We start from the raw sequence: 26,357 nt of genomic DNA, 5'->3' as shown, positions 1-26,357 counted from the left end.
CCCAGGCAAGAATACTGGAGTGATTTGCCATTTCCTATTCCAGGGGATCTTTCCGAACCAGGAATCGAATCCAAGTCTCCTATGTCTCCTACATAGGCAGGTGGATTCTTTACCACTGAGCCACCTGGAAAGCCACACACACACTTTAGCATACAATAAACATTTTTAGGAGATTCTCAAAATTATAACTTTTCTTACTTCCTCATATGAAGTAGTCTCCCCTTGCTCTTCTTTATATCATCCTGTTTACTGTTTTCACAGCACTAATTATAATGTGTTGGTCTTTATTTGTTGAATTTCTGTTTCCTCTGCCAGAAAATAAATTCCACGAGGATAGGTCTTACTTCTTACTATATCCCAGAGCCTGACATCTAACGGATTTTCAATAAATACTTATTTAATGAAAAACAGGAAATTTCATAAGTTACATGTTCAGTTCAGTTCAGTCGCTCAGTCGTGTCCAACTCTTTGCGACCCCTTGGATCACAGCACTCCAGGCCTCCCTGTCCATCACCAACTCCCGGAGTTCACTCAAACTCATGTCCATCGAGTCGGTGATGCCATCCAGCCATCTCATTCTCTGTCGTCCCCATCTCCTCCTGCCCCCAATCCCTCCCAGCATCAGAGTCTTTTCCAGTGAGTCAACTCTTCGCATGGTTATGAAGTACTAAATGCTATTGTTGTTCACATCTCCTTGTTCCTCCTTCCCTTCCAAGAAAAAGTCCTCGGAATAATGGAGAGATTTCAAATGTAAAAGACCATTTTACATGGTCTGCAACAGGGGCTGGCTAACTACAGACCATGGGTCAAATCTCACCAGATGCCAATTTTAGTAAATGTTTTACTAAGACACAGCTTCAAGCATTCCTTTATGTATTTATTGTCTGTGGCTACTTGTACATTTTAAGGGCAGAGTTGAGTAACCGCAACAGACCGGATGGCTGGGATGGCCTGTAAAGCCTAAGATATTTACTGTTTGATCTATGAAATAGGCCACTCTGCTTTTAACTGTTTACATAATGCCTGATATCTAATCACACATATTCCAAAGGTTATAAGAAATGTTGAAAATAAGTTTTTACCTTATTGTAATTTTTTGCTAATTCCAACATCTCTTTTACCACTGATTCATTATGTTTACAGTGTTCACTGTAGTCCTGAAGTGTCAAACCTTCCATCCAACTCTTCTTATGCAAATTTAATAACATCTAAAAAACATAAAGAAAAATTAATTATGCTTCGATACTGAAGAAATTTCCTTTATGTCTTGAAAAACAACTTCACAAACAACTTTTGGAATTAATGAATTTAAATTTAATTTTATTAATTTAAATAACAGCACCCTCCTAAACTTATATTAATAAAACTCTAAGGAATACTCCAACCCCATGGCCTTTGCATTTGCTGTCCCTTTGCCTCAAAGGCTATTTTCTTTATCTTTGTATAGCTTACTTTTCTCACTTCCTTAGAGATAGATGCCACTTCTCACCACCTTATAAAAAAGCCACTCCACACTATCCTAAATATCTTTCTTTCCTTAACCTGTTTTATTATTTTTATAACACTATAAACGGCTCAAACGTGTTTTCTTGTTTAGTGCATCTCCCTCTCTCACTAAAGAGAAATCAACAGGGCAAGAACTTTAACTCAAGATCACCAAGGTCTAGATTCTAGAATCTAGATCATAATCTAATCATAGCAAATAAGTATATACTGAATGAATGAAACTACTATGCTATGCATAGGATTTCTAACAGTTCATATAGCCCAGCTTCAAATTACCAAGATAAGGACGTAAATGCTTCCATTTACTGCATGACTTTGTGTTGAGTCTTTCTGAGCCTTTGTTTACATTATCTATGAATTGAAGGCTTGAAATCTCCAAGTTTCCTTCAAATTCTAATATTCTGTCTATAATTTTTTTAATTTAAATTTTATATCAGAATGAAAAGTCATAAAACTGGGAAAAAAATCAGATTCATCCAGTTTGCAATCATATCAGCAAACTAGGATCAGATCCTCTTAGTGATCATGCAACTAAACACCTTAGCTCATTATTTCTCAAATTGGACTCCTAGTTCTGAATACATATTCTTGGAAATTCGTCAGTTTTCAAGTTCAAATTCCTAAGACAGTTCTTCTTAAAGTCCCATTCTATAAATAATGTCCTTCAGTTGAGGACTACCAGTGAATAAGAAGAGTTTTCTAAATGATTGATAAAATTACACAATATCAAAAAAATGGTGGCTACAGAATGATTGTTGTTTTCTTGCTATGAAAACCAGTATACTTTATTTTTTATTTTGTATTGGGGTGTACCGATTAACAATGTTGTGATAGCTTCAGGGGAACAGCAAATGGACTCAGCCAAATAACCATTCTCCCCCAAAGTCCCCTCCCATCCAGGCTGTCATATACCATTAAACAGAGTTCCCTGTGCTATACAGTAGGTCCTAGAAGCAGTATACTTTAAGTGAGATCCACAAGGCACAAGGCTCTAAAGACAGAGTCAGAAGTGAGTTTAGTTTAAAAGAAGTGTTTGCAGCTAAAATCAGTACAAAGTTTTCCTTATGCTAAAGAATAAGCTATAAGTCAAAATCACTTATGAGAATTTTAAAGACACAAAAGCTCCAAATTCCCTGATTCCTTCCCTAGTGCTCATGGAGGCAAGAGTAGTTTGAAAAAACCTGGAAAACTCCTGCACATGTAGCCCCAATTTCTTTGATTGCTTCCCATCTTCACCATAGATAATGTTTTAGAAAATACATCTTGAGGAAATTTTGGTGCAATTGCAACTACCAATGTTATAAGAAAATGAAAGTGTTATTCGCTCAGTTGTGTCCAGCTCTTTGTGATCCCATGGACTGTAGCCCACCAGGTTTCTCTGTCCATGGAATTCTCCAAGCAAGAATACTGGAGTGAGTTGCCATTTCCTTATCCACGGGATCTTCCCAACCCAGAGAATGCTATAAAGCTATATATACCAATGTTATAAAGCTACCTATAATTAAGTGTTGAGAACAGGATTTTTGTATACTTCAAAAGCAAACAAAAAATTTCCCACAGAGCAGAATAATAATCCCACCCTGCCTGGACAAGGGTTGCACTGGGCCCCTCAGGTAAGACTTGGAGTTAAGTATACAAGTTGGTGGGATAAGAATAAAGGCAGGGCTTTTGACATTAAGAAAGCACCTGAATGGAGCTATGCTAGGAACATGCTGCTGCTAAGTCACTTCAGTTGTGTCCAACTCTGTGTGACCCCATAGACAGAAGCCCACCAGGCTCCCCCATCCCTGGGATTCTCCAGGCAAGAACACTGGAGTGGGTTGCCATTTCCTTCTCCAATGTGTGAAAGTGAAAAGTGAAAGTGAAGTCGCTCAGTCATGTCCGACCCTTAGTGACCCCACGGACTACAGCCTACCAGGCTCCTCCATCCATGGGATTTTCTAGGCAAGAGTACTGGAGTGGCTTGCCATTGCCTATACTATTATTTATATGTGTGCTTTTTTATACCAAGGATGGTAGCTAGGTTTATAGGACACTATAAAAGAAAAAAGAAAAAGAAAGCCTGATGTAATTAATTAGATGGATATTTTCAAACAGTTGGGTGTCAGATATAAGACTGACAATATATTTATATTTATGTATCTGAATGAATTTTTCAGTTTGTGTCTGAGTAGTACCCTTTTTATCCATGGCCTGTACCTAGTCTACATAAAATTAAAATAAGTGTTGAAAATGTACTCTCAGTTATCAACTAAATCTACCAAAGCTGGTATGAACTTTGGACCAAAAGCAAACAGATGGAAGAGAGCTTCACGGCTCTATGTCTCCCCTCAGGTCAAGGAAGAACTGGCCCCCTGCAGCACCTCACTCAAAACCATGCTCAAGCACCTAGGACCTTTGAGGGAGTTTACTGGTGGCTTAGAAGTTTTAAATCAATAGTTTATCAAACTTCAGAAAATCTTACATGGCACATGCTCCCCACAAAATATAAATGAGCCAGAAAATGGAAGTGATCTGGTTGAAAGAGGGAGTATTACAGGGAGCCCTCTTATTCCACCTCCCACACACCATATGCACTAGAATCCCTTCTAAGGTAACTGTGGGGAACACTTTCAACTAGTAAGAAGATCTTGTTTACTACTGATTACTTATCATGTTTGAACTTTAGAGTGCATGCGGTATTCAAAGCTTATTGGCTGTCAATAGTACTCATGCTCTTTAAGACTTCTTAAAGTCTTTCTCCTTATTTGGAGGACGACCAATTGCAGTAATAAAGAAAAAAGCAGTTCAGATTATAATTTCAAAAAGCAATAGGCAGAATACTTCTAACTAGTTGAGAGAAAACTGTACTCAAGATAACCCTAAATTGCGTGCTGTGATTCATGGGGTCGCAAAGAGTTGGACACGACTGAGCGACTGAACTGAACTGAACTGAAAGAATGCTAATTCATCAAGATGCTAGGTAATTTTTAAAGTATCAAATTTGACCCAAAAAAGATGTCCTTTTCATTACAGGGGACTGGAATGCAAAAGTAGGAAGTCAAGAAACACCTGGAGTAACAGGCAAATTTGGCCTTGGAGTACAGAACGAAGCAGGGCAAACAAAGGCTAATAGAGTTTTTGCCAAAAGAAAACACTGGTCATGGCAAACACCCTCTTCCAACAACACAAGAGAAGACTCTACACATGGACATTACCAGATGGTCAACAATGAAATCAGATTGATTATATTCTTTGCAGCCAAAGATGGAGAAGCTCTATACAGTCAGCAAAAATAGACTGGGAGCTGACTATTCAGACTTAAATTGAAGAAAGTGAGGAAAACTATTAGACCATTCAGGTATGACCTAAATCAATTCCTTTATGATTATATGGTGGAAGTGAGAAATAGATTTAAGGGACTAGAATTGATAGAGTACCTGATGAACTATGGACAGAGGTTCATGACATTGTACAGGAGACAGGGATCAAGACCATCTCCATGAAAAAGAAATGCAAAAAGGCAAAATGGCTGTCTGAGGAGGCCTTATAGATAGCTATGAAAAGAAGAGAAGTGAAAAGCAAAGGAGAAAAGGAAAGACATAAGCATCTGAATGCAGAGTTCCAAAAAATAGCAAGGAGAGATAAGAAAGGCTTCCTCAGGGATCAATGCAAAGAAATAAGAGAAAAACAATAGAATGGGAAAGGTCAGAGATCTCTTCAAGAAAATCAGAGATACCAAGGGAACATTGCATGCAAAGATGAGCTCAATAAAGGACAGAAATGGTATGGACCTAAGCAGAAGATATTAAGAAGAGGTGGCAAGAATACACAGGAGAACTGCACAAAAAAGATCTTCATGACCCAGATAATAACGATGGTGTGATCACTCACCTAGAGCCAGACATCCTGGACTGTGAAGTCAAGTGGGCCTTAGGAAGCATCACTACAAACAAAGCTAGTGGAGGTAATGGAATTCCAGTTGAGCTATTTCAAATCCTGAAAGATGATGCTGTGAAAGTGTTGAACTCAATATGCCAGAATTTTTGGAAAACTCAGCATTTTTTGGCCACAGCACTGGAAAAGGTCAGTTTTCATTCCAATGCCTAAGAAAGGCAATGCCAAAGAATGCTCGAACTACCGCACAATTGCACTCATCTCACACACTAGTAAAGTAATGCTCAAAATTCTCCAAGCCAGGCTTCAGCAATACATGAACCATGAACTTCCAGATGGTTCAAGCTGGTTTTGAAAAAGGCAGAGGAACCAGAGATCAAATTGCCAACATCCGCTGGATCATGGAAAAGAACAAGAGAGTTCCAGAAAAACATCTATATCTGCTTTATTGACTATGCCAAAGCCTTTGACTGTGTGGATGACAACAAAATGTGGAAAATTCTTCAAGAGATGGGAATACCAGACCACATGACCTGCCTCTTGAGAAACCTGTATGCAGGTCAGGAAGCAACAGTTAGAACTGGACATGGACAACAGACTGGTTCCAAATCAATAAAGGAGTACGTCAAGGCTGTATATTGTCACCGTGCTTATATGCAGAGTACATCATGAAAAACGCTGGGCTGGAAGAAGCACAGGCTGGAATCAAGATTGCCAGGAGAAATATCAATAACCTCAGATATGCAGATGACACCACCCTTATGGCAGAAAGTGAAGAGAAACTGAAAAGCCTCTTGATGAAAGTGAAAAAGGAGGGTGAAAAGGTTGTTTAAAGCTCAACATTCAGAAAACTAAGATCATGGCATCTTTTCCCATCACTTCATGGCAAATAGATGGGGAAACAGTGGAAACAGTGACTGACTTTATTTTTGGGGGGTCCAAAATCACTGCAGATGCTGACTGCAGCCATGAAATTAAAAGACGCTTACTCCTTGGAAGGAATGTTATCAGCAACCTAGACAGCACATTAAAAAGCAGAGACATTACTTTGCCAACAAAGGTCTGTCTAGTCAAGACTATGGTTTTTCCAGTAGTCATGTATGGATGTAAGAGTTGAACTATAAAGAAAGCTGAGTGCCGAAGAATTGATGCTTTGAAGAAGACTCTTGAGAGTTCCTTGAATTGCAAGGAGATCCAACCAGTTCATCCTAAAGGAGATTAGCTCTGGATGTTCATTGGAAGGACTGATGTTGAAGCTGAGACTCCAATACTTTGGCCACCTGATGCAAAGAGCTGACTCACTGCAAAAGACCCTAATGCTGGGAAAGATTCAGGGCAGGAGGAGGAGGGGACGACAGAGGATGATATGGGTAAACTCAGGGAGTTGGTGATGGACAGGGAGGCTTGGTGTGCTGCGGTTCATGGGGTCGCAAGGAGTTGGACACGACTGAATGCCTGAACGACCGAAAAAATGCTAATTCATCAAGATGACAGGTAATTTTTAAAGTATCAAATTTTACTACTATAAATAGTTGTACAAATTTATATCTGAATATCTGAAAATCCTTAAAATGCACTTCCCTTTTGACTCACCTTTGTAACCATGGTACTTTTTAAAAAACACTATACAATTACAATCTAATTTATTCAAGTCTGGAAAGTTATCTATTTAGCAATTTAGTGACAAAAGGTCATTTATTTGGAGAGGATAAACTAATCAGAAAAATCACAGACCTATAAGAAAGATTTTTATAATTTATCATAAAACCAATCTAGAATGTTTGTTTCCTACTTCTTCCTCTGCTTTAGCACATACCAAGAAGGTAAAACTGTCTTTCAATTTGTCCAATAAAATATTCCTTTATTTTATGCTGCAATTCAAGAGGAATGAAAAAACTTTTAAATACAATAAATTAAAGAGGTCAACAATTTAAATTCAAATAAACCAGGTAATAGTTCAGTTGTTTGAAATAGACATTTTTCCTCCTTGAAGGTAAAAAATTTAAGCTCACCTTCTGTTCCAATTCATTTTTCCGATAGTTAATAGTAATGGAGTAATAATGTCTGTTTAGTCCATGAATTAATGCCTATATAGATAAATGATTAGAAAAAGGAAAAATTAGTATTTTTCATCAAATAAATACAGCTGTTTGAAACTATTGACACATCCAGTAGACAATACCTTTTTTATCTTCTAAAAATGACTTTTTTTCCAAAATAAATATTGAACTATTTTTTTCTCAGCTAAAGTTTAGGAGTGAGGTTCTGAGGTATACGGCACACATTCTTTAAAGCATGATATAGCAGCACAAATTCAACAGTTTTAGTAGCCTTGCTCAGAGTCACATACAGTTTTACTTCATCATAATCTAACTTAGAAATTAACTATTCACAATTTATAAATAGCACATAATTTATTAAGCCTAATTTTATGATCATCTAGGCAGGGGCTCTTTCTTACTTAGAGAAAAGCCTAAAAAGCTGTAATAAAATAATTATTCCTTCACCCACAACATTAATCTGGAGTTTCCCTTTTTAATTCAGTTCTAATATTTGAAAAGTAACTGTCTGCACATGTCTCTAAATTAATAAAATAGAATCTGTTCTGTACTGGGTCTAGTGACAGGCAATCTCACTAAGCAGTACTTGTAAATATCATTTGGATTAAATTTATATTTGTTTATTATTGTCCCTGTTAATCTTTCATACTGCTTGTGTTAGTTTTACTACTTTTATCTAAATACCGTAATTGAAAATCAAGTAGGTAGTGCCTTCAAGTTCAAAAGTGGGAATTTCAGCAGAAAAGTTAATCTCTAAAATATGGACCTGTCTGTGTGCCCACTTGGCTAAGTACTTCTTTCTACTATACTTGATCACCAAGAAAAACAGGGAGACCATAATAAAAACTTAAGCTAATGGCATGGTTTTATTAAGAAACAATAACCCTGCATGTGCTGGAAACGCCTGACAACTGCTTTAATAACTTAGCAGCAGAGGTTCAAATGAGGTCCAGAACAGTTTCTATGGACTCCTCAATCAGCCTGCTAAGACGTTAAAGCACAGAAATATACATTGGATATATTTTCAAGTACAAAAACAAAAAGGGCTTTGGGGTTGACTCTCAGGAATCTAAAGATAAACTATAATTAGATTTTTATAGTGTAGTCCTAGGGTGTTGAGGTAAAAAAAAGGGGTGGAAAGAAAACATTTGATGAGTGCCTGGCATCTGCTTTACAAAATAAGTCTTCTAATCTTCACAACAACCCAGTAAGGTAGGCTAGTTCCATGTGTATTTCTGACAGATGAGGTAATAAGACACTAATCTTAATTCGTGCTAGTTTCTACCTAATAAAAGGTAAAGCTGGGATCTGAGCCTAAGACTTTTTGACTCCAAAGCCCATGTTTTTTCTACCATACTATGATGCTACAATATATCTCAGAAATTCTTAAATTCTTTGTACTTTAAGAATGAGAATGAAAACAAAGCATAGTCTTATTATTAAATTTTGCCTGCAAAATCACCCCACCAAATACTAACCCATTTTAGATTATGTACTGCAAAAATCCATTCCTGTATTTCTAACATCTGCTATAATACAACAGTTGACATGTGAAATTAAAGAACTAAGAGAATCTATTTAATCAAGAACAGTGAGCTAAATTTCAGTGCATAGATATGTGTACTACTGTGAGGATCAAACAGTGGGGCTAATCAGTGCCTCCCTTAAATGGTAGTCACCTTTATGCAAATTAGGAAGTACATCCTCTGGGTGGAAGAATTTTTTAAAAAGGTGCTCAAGTGCTCCAAGCAGACACAGCCGGGCTAGAGAGTGAAGCTTAGGCTAGATTTCAGGTGCCAACTGACCTCTCATAAAAATGCTTTTATGCCGTGCTCCAACTGTATAATTTTATATAGTGGCCATAAAGCTAGTAACAGTATAGCCAATAGACACAGAAGTCAGCAGAATGGGAACACAGACAGGTCAACATTTTGTAGATAAACTGTACTGCTGAAATACACAGTTTAGAACTTGAAGGCACTACCTACTTGATTTTCAATTATGTTATTCAGATAAAAGTAGCAAAACTAACACAGGTAGTGTGAAAGAGTAGCAGGCATAATAAAAAACAAATATAAATTTAATCCAAATGATATCCTCAAACTATCTTCTAATTTCACGTACTCACCTGTTGCGTGCCCTCATTACATTCATCCCAAATCATAAGTAAACTGGCCCCGTGGAGTCCTTCTTCCATATAAGCCCAAAAGGCACAGGCTCTTTTATTTAGCTTAGTGAAAAAATAAATTTTCTCAAATTCACCAATCTAGTTGACACTGAATTACAAGTTGTGGCAGCATACACCAAATATAAGATTAGCTTTACCAAGGAGGAGACTAGCCTCTTGAAAGGGCCAAGCTGAAAATGCCATAGTATATCAGGCCAACAAAGAAGTTACATAACCAGGAAATTTTGGAGAACATCAATACCTAATTTTTAAATCTACACTTAACAAAACACATGATGGATTTAGGAAAATTTAGGCAATTCTTCAGTAAAACAGGATTTTCTCCTGAAGCTCATTCATTATTTGAAACCTGCAACAATTTCTCATAGAAGCACTATTAAAAAGCAAGCTTCTGTTCTATACTGTTTATATTGTGGGCTATAAGCTTTCAGTGGCTGACCTGGGAAGCTAAATCACCTTTTAGAGCACTGTTTCTAGGACAATACATTTTAGAATTACTAAAATGGGACTTAGCTTATTTGCTTTGTGGATATGCTGACCCTTGTTTTCTTTGGTCAAAGGTTGTCAAACTTTCAAAAAGGGAGGTCTTCCTAGGTTGATACTCAGTATCAGTGTAAGACGCTATTTATTTTAGACAGAGTAATCTGGAGAACTAGACAAAGAGGAGTTCTGAGATCCCACTGATTTGACTTTCAGGTTATTTCTATATTTAAGTTAATCTTTAGAGTAGAGCTTTATAATGTTGTTGGTATAATAGATCTGAAGAAAAGTACACCAATAACCATTATGGTGAAATCATACTTTCTGGCAGTGTCCAGACTACTCAGGAGAAATGAGAAGTTCTAACTTCATTGGCTCACTGTGTAGAAAACAGGCATATTATAAAACACACAGCTTATGAAATGTTTAATAACCTATTTATAGGTTCTTGATGGGTTAAAAAAAAGTTTCATGCTCTTAAGGCACATTTATTTAGCTCTAAAGATGAATCTATTTGCCTTATTTTACAGTGATAAACTGAAAGTGTGCTGCTAAATATCATCTATTAAATCATACTTTAAAATGAAGGTTTCTTTATAAAAATATAATAACTGAAAAGAAACAAAACATGTGCTTTGTTCCCTTTTGGGTGGAGAATTAGGCTGCAAATGGCAAATGCAGAAGGGAGAATTTTTGCTAAATACTTTTTCATAAGTTTTGAGTTTTGAGCTGTATATGTATATTATCTATGCCAAAATTAATGAGTCTTCTAAATACAGTATAGAAGAAGGAAAAGCTCTGCTGACAGTTCCTGCAACTCACTAGGTAACCTAGGCAAATCACAAATAAGCTGGGCCTCAAGTCTCCTCATCTACAAAATGACCACAATGGTTCTTTCTAGAGCAACTGATTTACAATTGCTTAACAACTACTGTAAACAATGTTTTTCGAAGAGTTTAATTCTGTTAGACAATGCAGTTGTACTCAGAGCTACACTTAAGGGGCTCACAATCCTAGTACAAGGCATCTATGCATCAATAGTAAATTTCCATGCAGCTGACAACCAATCTTCATACAAACTGTGACCTTTAAGGACTTGAAATGTTGAACAATTTTTAGTGAAATAGGTTTAATAAAATAAATGTTTGCTAATTCTCAATTCTATACATTTGACAGTACTGGTCAAATGTTCCACATACAAAATAGTATTACAGTTACAAATATTAATAGAAAACTCTACAGTATAGGCATTACACTTTTCCCTCTCTATCGGAAATGACTCTATTAATGACTTCTCTTATTTAAAACATGAAAGTTCATATAAACTTTGTCTATTAGCTTTGTTTTGTTGTAGATACTTCAACACTGCTATTAGTGCTTAAAAGTAACATCTTCTAAAAGCATTATGTTTCACTGCAAAAAGTTTAAGAAATACAGAGAAGGAAAAACAAGAAAAAAATCCATAATCCTACTACCCAAAGCAATCAATACTAACACTGTGGTGTAAATACATAGGCACAGTTTTTAATATGTATTTTTTCAAAGAAGAGAACTTGTATATGTGATTTTATAATCTCTACCTTAAAGTATTTTGAACTTTCCTCAATATATTAAATAGTAGTTTACAATATAACCCTAATATTCCCCCCCGCCTACTTTAAGTATGATAGTAAAAAAATCAGCAAAGCATTAGCAAACACCAGCATGAGGGCTGATGGTACGTGTCAGGTTCCTATTCCTACTATGTATAAGTTGGTTTAGGAACAAGATTCCTCTAAATACAAACTAATTTTCCTTCAAAATAAGAGGCATGGCTGATCCCTGAGGTACAGATTCTGCCAACACATCTTAAAATTCTATTATGAATATCACCATTCACTTCAAGTTCTTCTAGGTTGCTTTCTTTCTACCTTGTCTTAGAAAACTAAGAAATTGTATTAAGGTGTGCCCTTGTTCTGTCACTTTTTGGCTTGATCCCATTTGAGTGTTTTAGTACTGGAATTGTCTCAAAACTGCAAAACACCCAGATAGATATCTTCCTGATGGGCACTATATAAATTGTGAAATAAATATATTTACATATTTTAATTGGAAGGCAAAACAAATTAAGAAGAAATGAAAAACAATGATGCTATTAGCTATTATACACACAGGTCCCTTTAACTTCAGTTTGGAAAGCTTCATAAGGTTCACCTTAAATTACAGTCTATCAGGTAAAAAATACAAACTGGATTGATGTAAAAAGAACCAGATTTTAATTATTTAATTACACTCAATTTTTAAGGTTAAACAGCAGTATTTAAACTGAAAAGACAATATCTGCAACAGGTGGCTGTTGACTTGCAATTAGTAGAAACTTCTGGCAGAAACACACCATGCAGTAATCACAATGATCTTAGACTGTGAGATGCTACTTAACCTTTTGCAAAAAAATAATGAAGCAGTATAATGCTATGGGGGTTTACAAGAAAGGTCATTATCACAGGCTAAACTGGTCCAATAATATATTCTCTTGGAACATGCAAGCATGGGCTTGTCTGTACCCAATCAAAAACACTAGTAGCTTATTTCATACTTATTGTACTTTGTAGTTTTCTCTGATGTCTAAAATAATTTTTTCAAAAGCAACACACCTCAATCCTTTGGGAAAAAATTTTTTTTACTTTGATGAAGGCTTCAGATGAGTGACTGCTGAAACACTAAGTATCTGAAAGTATAAAGTTATCAAAGTATAGCCAAGCTTAACCATGGCTAACTGTCAAAGCCACAACTCCCCAAAGACAGCCACATGACAGAGCACAGTTTCAGAAGGGGAGCAGCAATAGCTACTATAATGTCTCTGTCCTGTGTGTTCTATTTAACCAAACATGGTATTTCTGTCCTTTTAATTAGTCTTCAGAGAAGCAATTAACTATACAGACACAGGTTGTGGTGCATTTAAAAACATATTAAAATAATTTTTGCACACAATAAAGATTTGTGTAAAAACAATGAGATATGTGAACGATACAAAGAAAACACTAATCACTCAGGAGGATATTAAGTGTCTAAATAACTTTAATAATGTGGCTGACATCACTAGAAAGAACAAGATACAAACTAATCGAAAGCAGTATGTAGCTGTGTCTTGTATGAATTGTTAAAAGAAGGGATTAAGCAAAAAAAGAAAAAAAGAAATATTTAAGTACTATTTAGGAACTGCTTCTGGGAACCCCTTAAAGTATACAGCAATTTACTGCTAGGTACTAAGAGAAAAGTCTACTAACCAATCAATAATGATACTATGATATCTGACACACTCCACTTAAACCCTTCAGTCCTTTACAACACTGTTAACCAACAAAACTGTAAGGTACTCTCAAGATTAAGGATCTACCATGCCCCGCAATGGAGAAGGCAATGGCAAGCCACTCCAGTACTCTTGCCTAGAAAATCCCATGGACGTAGGAGCCTGGTAGGCTGCAGTCCGTGGGGTCGCTAAGGGTCGGACACAACTGAGTGACTTCACTTTCACTTTTCACTTTCACACATTGGAGAAGGAAATGGCAACCCATTCCAGTGTTCTTGCCTGGAGAATCCCAGGGATGGGGGAGCCTGGTGGGCTTCCATCTATGGGGTCACACAGAGTCGGACACGACTGAAGTGACTTAGCAGCAGCAGCAGCATGCCCCCCAAAAGGATGTCCTCAAACTATGTTAGCGAAATTTAAAGACATCACTAAAAGCGGACTCATATACAACAAATCTAAGTTTTGCAACACTATTATCATAATTTCCTTTTAAAGCACAAGAAAAATTAATTGCAAAACAAATTAAAAGACTAAGTACTGGATCTTAAACTGGTAATTTATAACAGGCTTTTAAAATGTAAAACAATGTTTTAACACATAATCAAATATAAGCATTACCTGAATAGATGGCTTGTTTAGGTGACCCAGATTTGAAGTTGTTTGTCTTGGTTCATGTCCTAAGACCATCATATTAGCATTGATCAATCTGAAGGCATCAATAACAACCTGTAAAAACAAGGTGTCAGGTCATTTCTTTTTTAAAAAGCAAGTGATGATGCCAAGCAACAGTGGACAAGGCATGATCAACTTGCATCTGTTTCTGGCCTATTTCCAGAAAATCATTTAATTATAATATTAATAAAAAAGAACCCCTGCTGACTGTGCCATCAGCACACCACCCTCTATCTTGTAATGTAAGGTGACACCAATTATTGCAATTTTCATGAAGCAGTAAAGGAAAATATTAACTTTGCATCTTTATTATTGAAACACGTCATTACCAAACTTATACCAAATAGCCTTCATTGGTGTGTATGTCTGTCACCTAAATTTTACCTAATCAAAGTGAATGACAAAGAGAAACTAAAACTGAAAGTGAGCACAAGCTAAGGGACTACATCTAAAGCCCAGCCCTGTCACATCAATTATACTACCACAATACTTGAAATGACAACAAAATTACAACCAGCAAGGCAGTTGCTCCACGTATTCTCTTCTAGTCAGATACCTTTTACTTCTTGTGACTATAAAAAACTTTATACCTTGTCTGATGGCCTTAAATGTCCAAACCACTCTCAAGAATAAGAGGCACAATACAAGAAAACCAAGGTCATCTATGCTTTAAGTTAGGAACATGGTATAGAATGATACAGTTCTAAGTTCAAAGTAAACAAATAACGATAGGTATTCTCTTTTTGCTGGGTGGATTCAATATTTTTGTAGAGAAAAACTTCAAATCCTTATATGATACAAATCATCAATTAGCTCTTATATAGTAAGAGATTTAACAAGAATCACCTATTATCTGAATGCTTTTCTCTGTTCATTATCATGGATTTGAAAGAACTTGTTAAAGGTTTTAAATGTTGTTAAGTTTTATGCAAAGAACCTGGGATCTCAAGACACATGCCTCTTTTAGAGAACGTAAATCAATCACCTAGAGAATAAACTCAATACATTCTTCATGTAAGAATATCTTAAAGCAGGATACAGTAGTATTTCTAGGTTTGCCTTTCAGGGTGCTAAACAATTGAGATTTATCAATGTTTCAAAAGCTGTTGTCAACTAGACTGTTTCTCATTTGTATAATTATTGTTTGAGGATACTAAGTAAAAAAAAAAAAAAAAAATCCAAAACAAGTCAACTGGAATGTAATGAAGTCTGAAACAACAAGGAAGTACATTACTAAATGCTATATGCCAAGAATAAGACTGGGAGTTCCTCTTTCTAAAAAGCTGCCGTGAAGGTATGAAAGTACAGAGACCTTAGATCAAAGCACTACGACAAGTGACACAATCTAAGGCCTCTATTCCAGCAGCCAAATAAATAAATATATAATCAACCTTGCCTTTTGCTCTTATTTCTAACAGTTTGAATTTCCCCAAAGATTCTTCTTGCCTTAAAATAAAACCAAGTATCCCCAGAACATGCATGATTTAAAAGTTTGTGAAAACTTTTTTCTTTTTATACAGTAACTGTAATTCAGTCTTAATTTTCACATTTATGTATAAATAAATACGGCCTAGGTTTATACCTCTTGCTTACACTTAATTTTTTAATATTTTTCATAAAGCAATAATAAAAATAAGTACTACTATCAAACATGCTTTAAGCAGATATTATCAGACAGTTGTTTAAAAACATATCAAAGTAAAATTTTCTAACATTTACTACTAAAAAGCACATAAAAATAAGATAAAATATAGGCCAAAGAAGGGAAAAGAGACTATTCTGACAGAAGTACAACTTAAATAAATATAAAATTAAGAATTGATTCCCTAACCAACAGCAATTAATGTTTAAGAGCAAAGCATCACTTTGGTCCAATGGTTTTTTAAAATACTTTGATTCCAAATAGATTTCAGTACAATTTATAGAAAAAGAACACTCCTACAAAACTATGAAAATTCCATTATATATCACAAGATGTATTTTTATATAGAATGCCTCCAAACCAAAGCAGCAAACCAGCTATTTTATAGGAAAAAGTCTCTAATATTTCTCTGGAATATTATAAACAGGTATGAAACTTCATAAAAAGGAAATGGAAATACCAGTTAAATAAATATTGTGACCAGTTAAAAACAATCTGACATTTAAATTTTTAAATTCTTTTTAAAATTAAGAGAAAAATTCAAGAATTTAATATTCTGTTCCAATCTATGTGAAATTAAATGCTTAGACTGACAATTTCTGACTGACAATATGATAGCCAATAGAAAATGAATAACTACACCAAGATCAAAGGAATTTGCTGCCATCACTATAGCAACTGTCTTAAGGAAACTAACATGTTCAACAACCTGCAGACTAAAATTAGATTTAGTACGCAATAAAAATATAAATATGGCAATAGAGTCTACATTTTAATTTCCATACAATTTTATAATTGCTTTTTGCACTGTGAGAATAAGTAAGTTTCTCCTTCAGAACAACTATCAAAATAGACTCATTAATGTCCAGTGCACTAATGAGCAATGGGTGAAGAAGGTGTTAATTATGCCACACTAAGATTCAAGAAAAAGCCCTAGTGAGCACTTGGAGGTGTGTATAAGCTGAAGGCGTTTCTCCATGTTTATGTATTTACAGCATGATGCAACAGAATGACAGCAAAGTGGTCACTCTATGGATGAGGATGGAAATCTTAGATACAATATACTGAACAAAGAACCCCCTATGATTAATTAAGGTATGGGAGGGGGCAGGGGAAAAATCCATTTTTTCGAGCTATATGAATTTTCTGAATGGTATTTTTAATGCATATATACATTAAACCCGTTCAGCCTATGTCATAAGCTTATAAATCCAAAAAGTAATTTAGCCAAAAAACTTTGCCCAAAAACTCTCTCCTTAATATGCACCAAAAAAAATTCCAACCTAAAGTATGACAAATATTTTCAGGAATATGAGACTAGACTTTTATAATTCCTTTCCGTGCTACAGTCCTACGCACCACGTTGAATCTCTGTTTACCAGCCTGACCACTTAATTTTTTCTGATACAAGTGCCTTGAGACTTTTCAGAGGTCACTGCAACAGGAGACAGCTTATAACAAAACCATTAGCAGTTTGGCTAGCTTAGGGAAACCTCTTACTTTCCTTTTTTGTTTATTATCACTGCATGAATCTGCAGCATATGATAGTTTATAATTTCTCAGGCTTGTTAAATTCATGTTAAAGGTCTGTTTTCTTGTTGAATAAATTTTGTTCATATAATGCTGCCTATTTCATACACTCAGTCTTTAATAGCACCTTTGGTCTATGCGCAACTCACAGATCAAAACAGAGGACTAAAATAGGGGTTGATGATGCTATTTACATGTGTGATTCCTGCTGTCTTCTTGTTAGTAGCTTTAATATAATAGAAGACCTTGTCTGTTTTGTAATTAACACATCTTTACTGGAGAGATATTTGGAAGTGATTGCTGTGAATATACTGGTTAGTAAAATAAACACAATCACACACCACTTTCTGTTATCAGACAAATTTGTGAATTGTACACATTATACTCCAGATCAACAAACTGTGATATAACAGCCAAGTAGAAGACACATATTTATATAACCCTTTATTTTTCTGAAAATATGTATTCACTCTGACCTTGCAAATATAATTAGCTTGTGGGATGTGCAGATTTCAGTACCATGGTAGCTTTACTAATTGCAACTCTTGGAAATAGACACTAAATATTTGGAAGCTGCCAATACAAAATAAAAACTGCATCTTTTTTGTACATCTGTCTTAGCTTATAAAAGCAAAATAGTTTTAAAAACAATACTGTGTTCCATATTTATTCCAAGCACACCCAAGGGTCAAGGACCTATCATTTCATTTTAAAAACGAATCTGGTTTAGGACAAAAAACTGTAATTATTTTCAGATTCAGTTTAATCCATAATTTTTTGGCTTCTTTCATGAGTATAGTACAGTTTAGCCAATATGCTATTTATTTTTAAATTCATGTTTTCATATCAACTACTAGGTCACTGAAAGACTAGACTAAATTTCTAAAGCATCAATATATAGCTTCCCAATTTTTACATTCAAAGGAGACTATTTTTTAAGTAAAGCCTGTAAAATTAATTTAATACAAAGATGTCTGGAAGAAAATGCGTAAGTACTTCTGGCAGTAGATACTATAATTCACAATTTCTCTCCTTCTTTCTTTTGTTTTTTCAACAGTAGCTGCATTTGGCATTCCCAACTGCCCCTGTTTTGAAGTCAATGACTATGGGAAGTGTTTATATATAAAATGAGCCAGGGGGAAAAAAGGTTGAAAAAAAAATTTCAGACCTCAAAATCAATGTCAAACATCAAGAAAAGAAGAAAAGAGTTACAATTCAATTATCAGTTAGGTTACATATTTAAACACATATAAACCCACCACCATGTAAAGTAGGTCTCTAAATGACTATAAAAATGCTAGGTGTGGAAAGAAAAGCAACACCCCATATCAAATATCCTTTATCACCTAGAAATGACCTGTTATCAACTGCTTAGGTTGTTTCTAGATTCTTTAAAAATTAAGGGTGCATGTGACCTGGGAAGTACTGCTGGGGTTTGTGACCATTTCGTTACTTCTGCTGCCATGCACTGCCAGACATCTATAAAAGAAAAACATCTTATGTCTCTTGTAAGCCCACAGCATAAAAAATTCAAAGAAATCTTACTTTTTATGCCATTTCCAATGAAAAGCACTAAGAACTAAAACTGACTCATGCCAAATGCATATCACTGAATTGCTGTGATTTCTTAGTCTCAACTTTGCAACACGGAAATTATTTATAAAACGTCAATTTTAGTTCTGGAAAAGAAATTCCTGTGTGTATGTACATTTTCTTTCTTCATCCTTGGAGAATTCTTATTGTAGCTAGAGATTTGTAGTACAACTTCAATATATTGGGAGAAAAGGGGGATGGAGTGTAACTAGCATAATGTACTTTTTTTTGACAAGTGAAGACATGCATCAAAATTCAAACAGTAAAGCCACAGCTCTGAATATATATACTTTAATGAAAACAAATCGATCTCTGGAAACTAGTATGGTGAAAGGTAATTAGACATTTTTAGATTCATGAAACTTTCTAAAAAGAATATAGTTAAGTCACGAAATAAAGTTTAGCAGAATTTTTATAGTCTATGCATGTACTCAGTATGGTATAGGTATTTAAATGCCTAAGACACTCTGTGGAGTCAGAATCCTGCCTAAGTTAGAATTCTGGTTCTATTACCTGCGAGTTAAGTGAGCTAAGTTAACTGCTATTTGACTTTTCAATGGCACCATGTGCTCATGAATGATACCATTTGATGATAAAATTAAATAAAACAATATTTGTGTACCTACCACTATGGTTCTTAGTGTTACTAACTGTGGCAGTCATGGACTTGCCCAGCTTGGATCTCCTTTCAGTGTAACCTACTGCAGACAGCACAGCTGACTCACAAACTCCAGCTGCTACACTTTTGGATCCTCTGGGGGTTCCCCAGGACACATGTCCCTAGGGCTATTCCCAGTCAATGACTGGGCACACTAAGGGTACTACAAACATAGCCATTCCTACCAAATAAGGGGTTCTTCTAAAGGACAACAGTCTCAAGGACTTCCCAACAGCCTGGCTGAAACTTTCTTAGGAATATGCTGCGGTATGATGCTCTTCCTACTCAATCCTACCTTCCCTTTCTCCTTGACACAGTCAGACCTGTACTGCTGTCTGAAGAGTCTCCCCTTTACCCATTTGTTACCCCAAATAAATCTCTTGCATAGACCAAATCCCATTTTGGCATTTGATTCTTGGAGCACTCAAACTGACACAGTATAAACTAAGCAGAATATTGCTATTGCAGTACAGTGTTCAAGTTTAAGAAATATTCCCCTAGGAAAATTTCTAAATAAAATTAAAAATGTAACAGCTATACTGAATTTTTTTTAAAAAAGAAAATATGCCTAGAATTTTGGTATTCCTCTATGATAATTATTTCTAGAATTAGAGGTGACTAATAAACAGTGAACTTAAAAACTGAATTCCTCAGGGACTATTAATGAGCTACAAGAGACCAGCATCTCTGGGTCACTGGTTGGGTAACGAACTTAAGATTACCAAATCTATCCGTGGCTACCCTGACAGTCAACACAAAAAGGACAAGTGACTTCAGACTCCTATTTACCAGACAGAAGAAAGCAACACAATTAGTAAGTTTATTGACAGTTCCACATAAAGTAAAGGAATAAAAGGCTCCAGAGACTAAAAACTAGAGCTCACCCATGTTAGAAAGGTAGTGGGGAGAGGATAAGGGAAAGAAAGGATTTACATACATTTCTTGTGCTTTAACATCACCTTCAAAAAAAAAATGCAAATATATCCTTCAAACTGCCATTTCTCAAAAGGCACAGTCATTTTCACAGGAAAAAAAAATGTAAGGCTCAATTACTTTGGTATGTATCCTTTTTACATATTTTTACTGGGCTTATTAATTAAATATTGCATAGAAATTACACTAATACTCAACAACCAAGAGGTAGGCATTAATATTCTTAATTTATGGATAAGGAAACTGAGGCTCCAAGGACTTGAATAAATTAAATGAGATGACAACCAGTAAGTGACACCACTATCATCTGTACACACACAGGATGCCAAAGCCAGTAGTTTTCATCACCACGTTATCTGATGGAACAGTTATCCTAACACAAAAGCAAAAAAAAAAACCACGCTTAGATTCAGTTACATCCCAGCAAGGTTTGTGTCTTATATGCCATCAAATATCCATTCCCCAGCAGAGTACTAGGGACCCCTAATATAAATAGTACAGAAAAGATTTAATAGATTATCTGTTAAACTGAAAAGCTCCAAGAAAGCATTTTTGGTTACTGGTTTTTTGGTTGGTTTTTGTTTGTTTTTGGCTACACTGCATGGCATGTGGGATCTTAGTTTCCTGACCAGGGATGGAACCTGCACACCCTGCAATGGAAGCATGGAGTTTTAACCATTAGACCGCCAGGAAGGTCCCTTCCCCTTTGATTTGTGTTTAATTAGGAATAAAAACTGCATACAGAAAAGCTATTTGGAATATAAAAAATGGCAGCAGGCATCAATTGAAAAGCTTCAGTTCAGTTCAGTCGCTCAGTCATGTCCGACTCTCCGCGACCCCATGAATCACAGCACGCCAGGCCTCCCTGTCCATCACCAACTCCCGGAGTACACTCAAACTCATGTCCACAGAGTCGGTGATGCCATCCAGCCATCTCATTCTCCGTCGTCCCCTTCTCCTCCCGCCCCCAACCTTTCCCAGCATCAGAGTCTTTTCCAGTGAGTCAACTCGTCGCATGAGGTGGCCAAAGTATTGCAGTTTCAGCTTTAGCATCAGTCCCTCCAATGAACACCCAGGATTGATCTCCTTTAGAATGGACTGGTTGGATCTCCTTGCAGTATAAGGGACTCTCAAGAGTCTTCTCCAACACCACAGTTCAAAAGCATCGATTCTTCGGCGATCAGCTTTCTTCACAGTCCAACTCTCACATCCATACATGACCACGGGAAAAACCATTGCCTTGACTAGACGGACCTTGGTTGGCAAAGTAATGTCTCTGCTTTTTAATATACTATCAAGGTTGGTCATAACTTTCCTTCCAAGGAGCAAGCGTCTTTTAATTTCATGGCTGCAATCAGCATCTGCAGTGATTTTGGAGCCCAAAAAAATAAAGTCTGACACTGTTTCCACTGTTTTTCCATCTATTTCCCATGAAGTGATGGGACCAGATGCCATGATCTTTGTTTTCTGAATGTTGAGCTTCAAGCCAACCTTTTCACTCTCCTCTTTCACTTTCATCAAGAGGCTTTTGAGTTCCTCTTCACTTTCTGCCATAAGAGTAGTGTCATCTGCATATCTGAGGTTACTGATATTTCTCCCAGCAATCTTGATTTCAGCTTGTGCTTCTTCCAGCCCAGCGTTCCTCATGATGTACTCTGCATATAAGTTAAATAAGCAAGGTGACAATATACAGCCTTGACGTACACCTTTTCCTACTTGGAACCAGTCTGTTGTTCCATGTCCAGTTCTAAAAGCTTACTAGTAGTCTAAGAATAACCACTGATTATTAGAATAATGATCATCTATGACTTAGAAGAAAATCTACAACCACAGTCAATTCTACCCTCCTGAGGAAATTACAGAGATAACAACACGCTAAAGCAGACAAAACTAAGTCCTAGGCTCAGAAACATCCTCACAATTAACAAGGGTGATGGACAGAGAGGCCTGGCGGTCGCAAAGAGTTGGACACGACTGAGCGACTGAACTGAACTGAACTGAATGTCAAATCATTTGAGTATGATCTTAAGCAACTAATATATATGGGCTATGAAAAGACCTTTTATATAAAGTTACAGGTTCCATTTTCCAGTACTACACTGGCATTAAAACAGGGAGTAGATCTTAGTGCCCTGTGTGTCCACTGCATGCCTGGCACACAGTATGATCGATAAATGTCTGTTGAATGAATGACCAGGGTTCATTAGATTGAAGATAGAAAAGCATTCAAGAGGCAAAAGAGTCAATAAATAATATTTTTATAGATAATGGGACATGTTTTAAAGATTTTCCTGTATCTTTACAGAAACATTTGAATTCAAACTAATTTAAAGCAGATTTCTATCACTCAAATGCATAGAAATTACTAAATAATAAATTTGCCCACAAACTGTATTACTAATACAGAAGTTTGAAATTAAAAGGATGACACTTAAGAACTGTTAGTTGTATATCAGATTTATACTTAGAATTTTAAACATAAAATTTCTTTAACATTCTTAGCTGACAATTTCTGATTATATAGATAAATTAGCATTCTAAACTATTAAGTCTAGCAGGAATAGTATATGCACATTAACACCTAAAATATTTTCTTTGACATCCTCACAGATTATATCTGAATGTTATAAAACCTCAAATTGATACTAAGAGTGAAAAACAGGGCACAAACAAAAGATAATATAGTAACTAAACTTGTTCCAAGAGTTGGATGAGTATGCTCACAAAGCTATATTAGGAATAGAATTAGAATTTTTATGTGTCCTATTTTCTATTTTTCTCTTTCAGCCTGGAAAACTAGGCAAAGAAAAGGTGTGTGTGTATACAAAATTCGAGATAAGGACTACTCAGCCCTTAAATTAACTTTTATGGGATACTGATGAAAAGAAAATCTTATGAATAGCTAAATATATTCCACTAGCTTTAAAAGACAAATGACATGACAAACTTGAACTCTAGCTCTGATTACACAAAATTCAGATTTATCAAGGCTAATGTCTATGAAACACTGGCTCACTGACCTTGTCAATCTCAAGTTGCACTCATTTAAAATAAGATTCTATCATCACTAACATATACAAATTACTTCCTAAACCTCACAAAATTAGCTGCAGTTTTCTTACATGTTATGTCAGAATTGGTAATAGCTGACCAGTGACACACACATTCCTTAATTTTATTTTATAACCACTTATGAAAAAAACTATTTTTTGCAGACACTGCATGAATTTCAGGATAAGGAAAAATTTCTCCCTTAAAAGAAGCTCCAATCTTGTGGGGGAGACAATATTTAGACCTGTGTTTGTGTGTGTGTGCGTGTGTACGTGAAGTCGTTTCAGTCGTGTTTGACTCTTTGCGACCCTACGGACTGTAGCCCACCAGGCTCCACCATCCATGGGATTCTCCAGGCAAGAATACTGGAGTGGGTTGCCGTGCCCTCCTCCAGGGGATCTTCCTGACTCAGGGATCGAACCCCCATTTCCTGCAGCTCCTGCCCTGCAGGCGAATTCTTTACCACTGAGCCACTGGAGAAGCCCATAGACAGATGAATAAAACACAAAATGATTTTAATCACATCAATTACCTTAAAGGCCAGAATTTTAACATAATATATTTACATTCTTTTTCATCAGCATGCCCCAGAGAAACATGTTGGAAAAGCAATAAATGCCCAATAAAAAAATCAGCTGAATCAGATGACTATCCCTAAAGTAGTCTGAGTGTACAAAATATAAAAAGGGAACTTTTTCATTTCCTTTGTATCCTTTACCTTCACCTTCCTAAAGTGAGCAAATTAGTAATTAATTTATACACTTATTCTTAAACTTTTCAAAAATATTCAGATTCTCTTTTTAAAAATATGCTAGCCGTTTTTCCTTTTAAGTATCAATTATTTTAATCTTTAGAATAGTGAAGTGACATTTACTGCACATCTTCAACATGCATGTGCAGAGAATATATATATATCACCTCAGAATATTCATAACACTGTGAGATAGCTACTAAAAGCCCTGCTTTACAGATGAGAAAACAGAAGCTCAAGATTATTAGATAACTTACTCAAGGTCATGCTGTAAACTGGACTCTAAAGCAGACTTGACCCCAAAGCCTGTGCTCTTTACTTATTCTCAGCCTTTATGAAATATAATTTTTAATAATAAGAAAGTGCTAAAACAAAACTGTTATCGAACAGTTTAAAATCTCCACCATCTTAAAACTGTCTAATAGAAAATTTCTTGGATAAGTAAACTATTTCCCCCCTTACCTTGAAAAAGACATAACCTTCTAGATATCTGAAAATAAAAAGTAAGCTCTTATTTATTCCCTAATTCTTTCCTCCTTTATTTGTTTCTACTCTTCAAAGCCCTACCTTTTTTGTAAAACACTGATTAAAAAACAACAACAAAAACTACTCATTTTATATTCTAATATATCTGTGAAAAAAAATGAACAAAGAACCACTCTGAATGGTATCATTTCTACATATTCCACATAAAGTACAAGCTCCTTTTTTCTAAGTAACGTCCTTAAAATTTGGTCCAAGCTTCACCTACTCTGTGCAGCTTACACTGATTTTTACCTACATTTAATTCAATTTGCATTACTATGTTTACTTACAAGTACTACTTTAATGCATGTCAACACATAAAAGGTTCTAAGTAAGTACTAGTTGAATTGTCACTAGCAACTAATTCAATACTTAGTTACAGAAACAAAGCAGTATAGTATAGTTAGTTGTATTATATCAGTATGCAGTGTAGGATTTCCAGCATGTAATTGGCAGAATGTTACCTGGCTCACTAGTGACACAAAATATGTATGACTTCTCAAAGAGGCTTAAGACCATTTTTTATTTATTTAATACCCCAAAATCATTAGCAAATAAGCATATGAGGTACACTTAAGAAGTATCTGACGGTGAGTTGATCTGAAACCAGATAAACATCACATTTTCAAAAGCCCATTGGATATTTCCAATCAAAGTAAACAAAAAATCTTCAAGAAAGTCCAGCCAGTGTGAAGATTTATTTGGGATAAAGGGGTTTCAGTGATTTTTTTTTAAGGTTTCAAAACAGAGAATAGAGATACAAAGGTTGTTTGAGTCAGCAGGTAACATCTGAACATTTTATTGACAGGAATCCTGTCAAGAAAATTAGTTCTCAAAAAGAGTAGTAAAAGTGGTAGTCTAGTTCTGACTTTGCACAAAGTGATTGTTCTTTTTGCCCTAATGAAGTATAGTCATATTACAAGCTGAATGTACTTCTCAATTCATTGCTGGATCGAGTCCAGTTGTAGGCTGAATATACAGAATAACAAAACATTAAGCAAGAGGCTGCCACCACACCTCTTGAAAACTGAAGTTTAAAACATTTTCATATGTGTTTTCATTACAAGTAAACTAAAAGAGAATCCTAAAAACTATTTCATTGGTAAACTTAGGAACTCACTGGTAATTTCTATAAGCTTAAACTCCATTTAAATTACAAATGTTATTATCATTGATTTTTCACCTGTATCATTTTAAAATACTTACAGGCTTACACGATATACAGAGATATGGATTATTTATCATATAGTACATTTTAATTTTTATGCTGGTTAGGGATGTCACAAAAGCTGACAGACATGAGTCTGCCTAAATTGTTTTTAATTAATAGAAAAATACTATATAAGAAAATCAATTAATATATAATACCTACTAAAAATAGCAGATAGAACTATTGAGAACTCTGAGAAAATGTACAGTTCCTTTCCCTGACTTATGCTGAAGAGAATGGCATCTACCAATGTAAGTTAAGAAAAGGCCCTGCAATGACTTTGGTATTAATTTTCCATTCCCAAGTGATTCTAATTGCATTGTTCATATTAAAGAGTCAGTAAACAGCTTGAGTTCTTTACTTTTATAGACCTAGATTCTTATTCTTGTTCTG

The 26,357-nt window shown here is 35.5% G+C and overlaps 1 protein-coding gene across 1 annotated transcript in view; it reads right to left on the bottom strand.

Moving 5' to 3' along the window:
• The window catches only part of PSMD14 (proteasome 26S subunit, non-ATPase 14), a 104,575-nt gene that overhangs the window by 12,510 nt on the left and 65,708 nt on the right, over positions 1-26,357 (bottom strand). Inside the window, exons 8-10 of the mRNA XM_055397010.2 lie at positions 14,018-14,125; positions 7,395-7,469; positions 1,083-1,208 (exon numbers count right to left, since the gene is read on the bottom strand). Of these exons, the coding sequence (XP_055252985.1) occupies positions 1,083-1,208; positions 7,395-7,469; positions 14,018-14,125 (309 nt within the window). The remainder of the gene's footprint in view (positions 1-1,082; positions 1,209-7,394; positions 7,470-14,017; positions 14,126-26,357) is intronic.

This window comes from Moschus berezovskii, chromosome 2 (genome assembly GCF_049115385.1).
Source record: "Moschus berezovskii isolate FMDL1 chromosome 2, NW_MosBer_1.0, whole genome shotgun sequence".
NCBI classification, from domain to species: Eukaryota; Metazoa; Chordata; class Mammalia; order Artiodactyla; family Moschidae; genus Moschus; species Moschus berezovskii.
The sequence above is the reverse complement of the archived record's forward strand: the minus strand, read 5'-3'. Positions and strand labels throughout refer to the sequence as shown.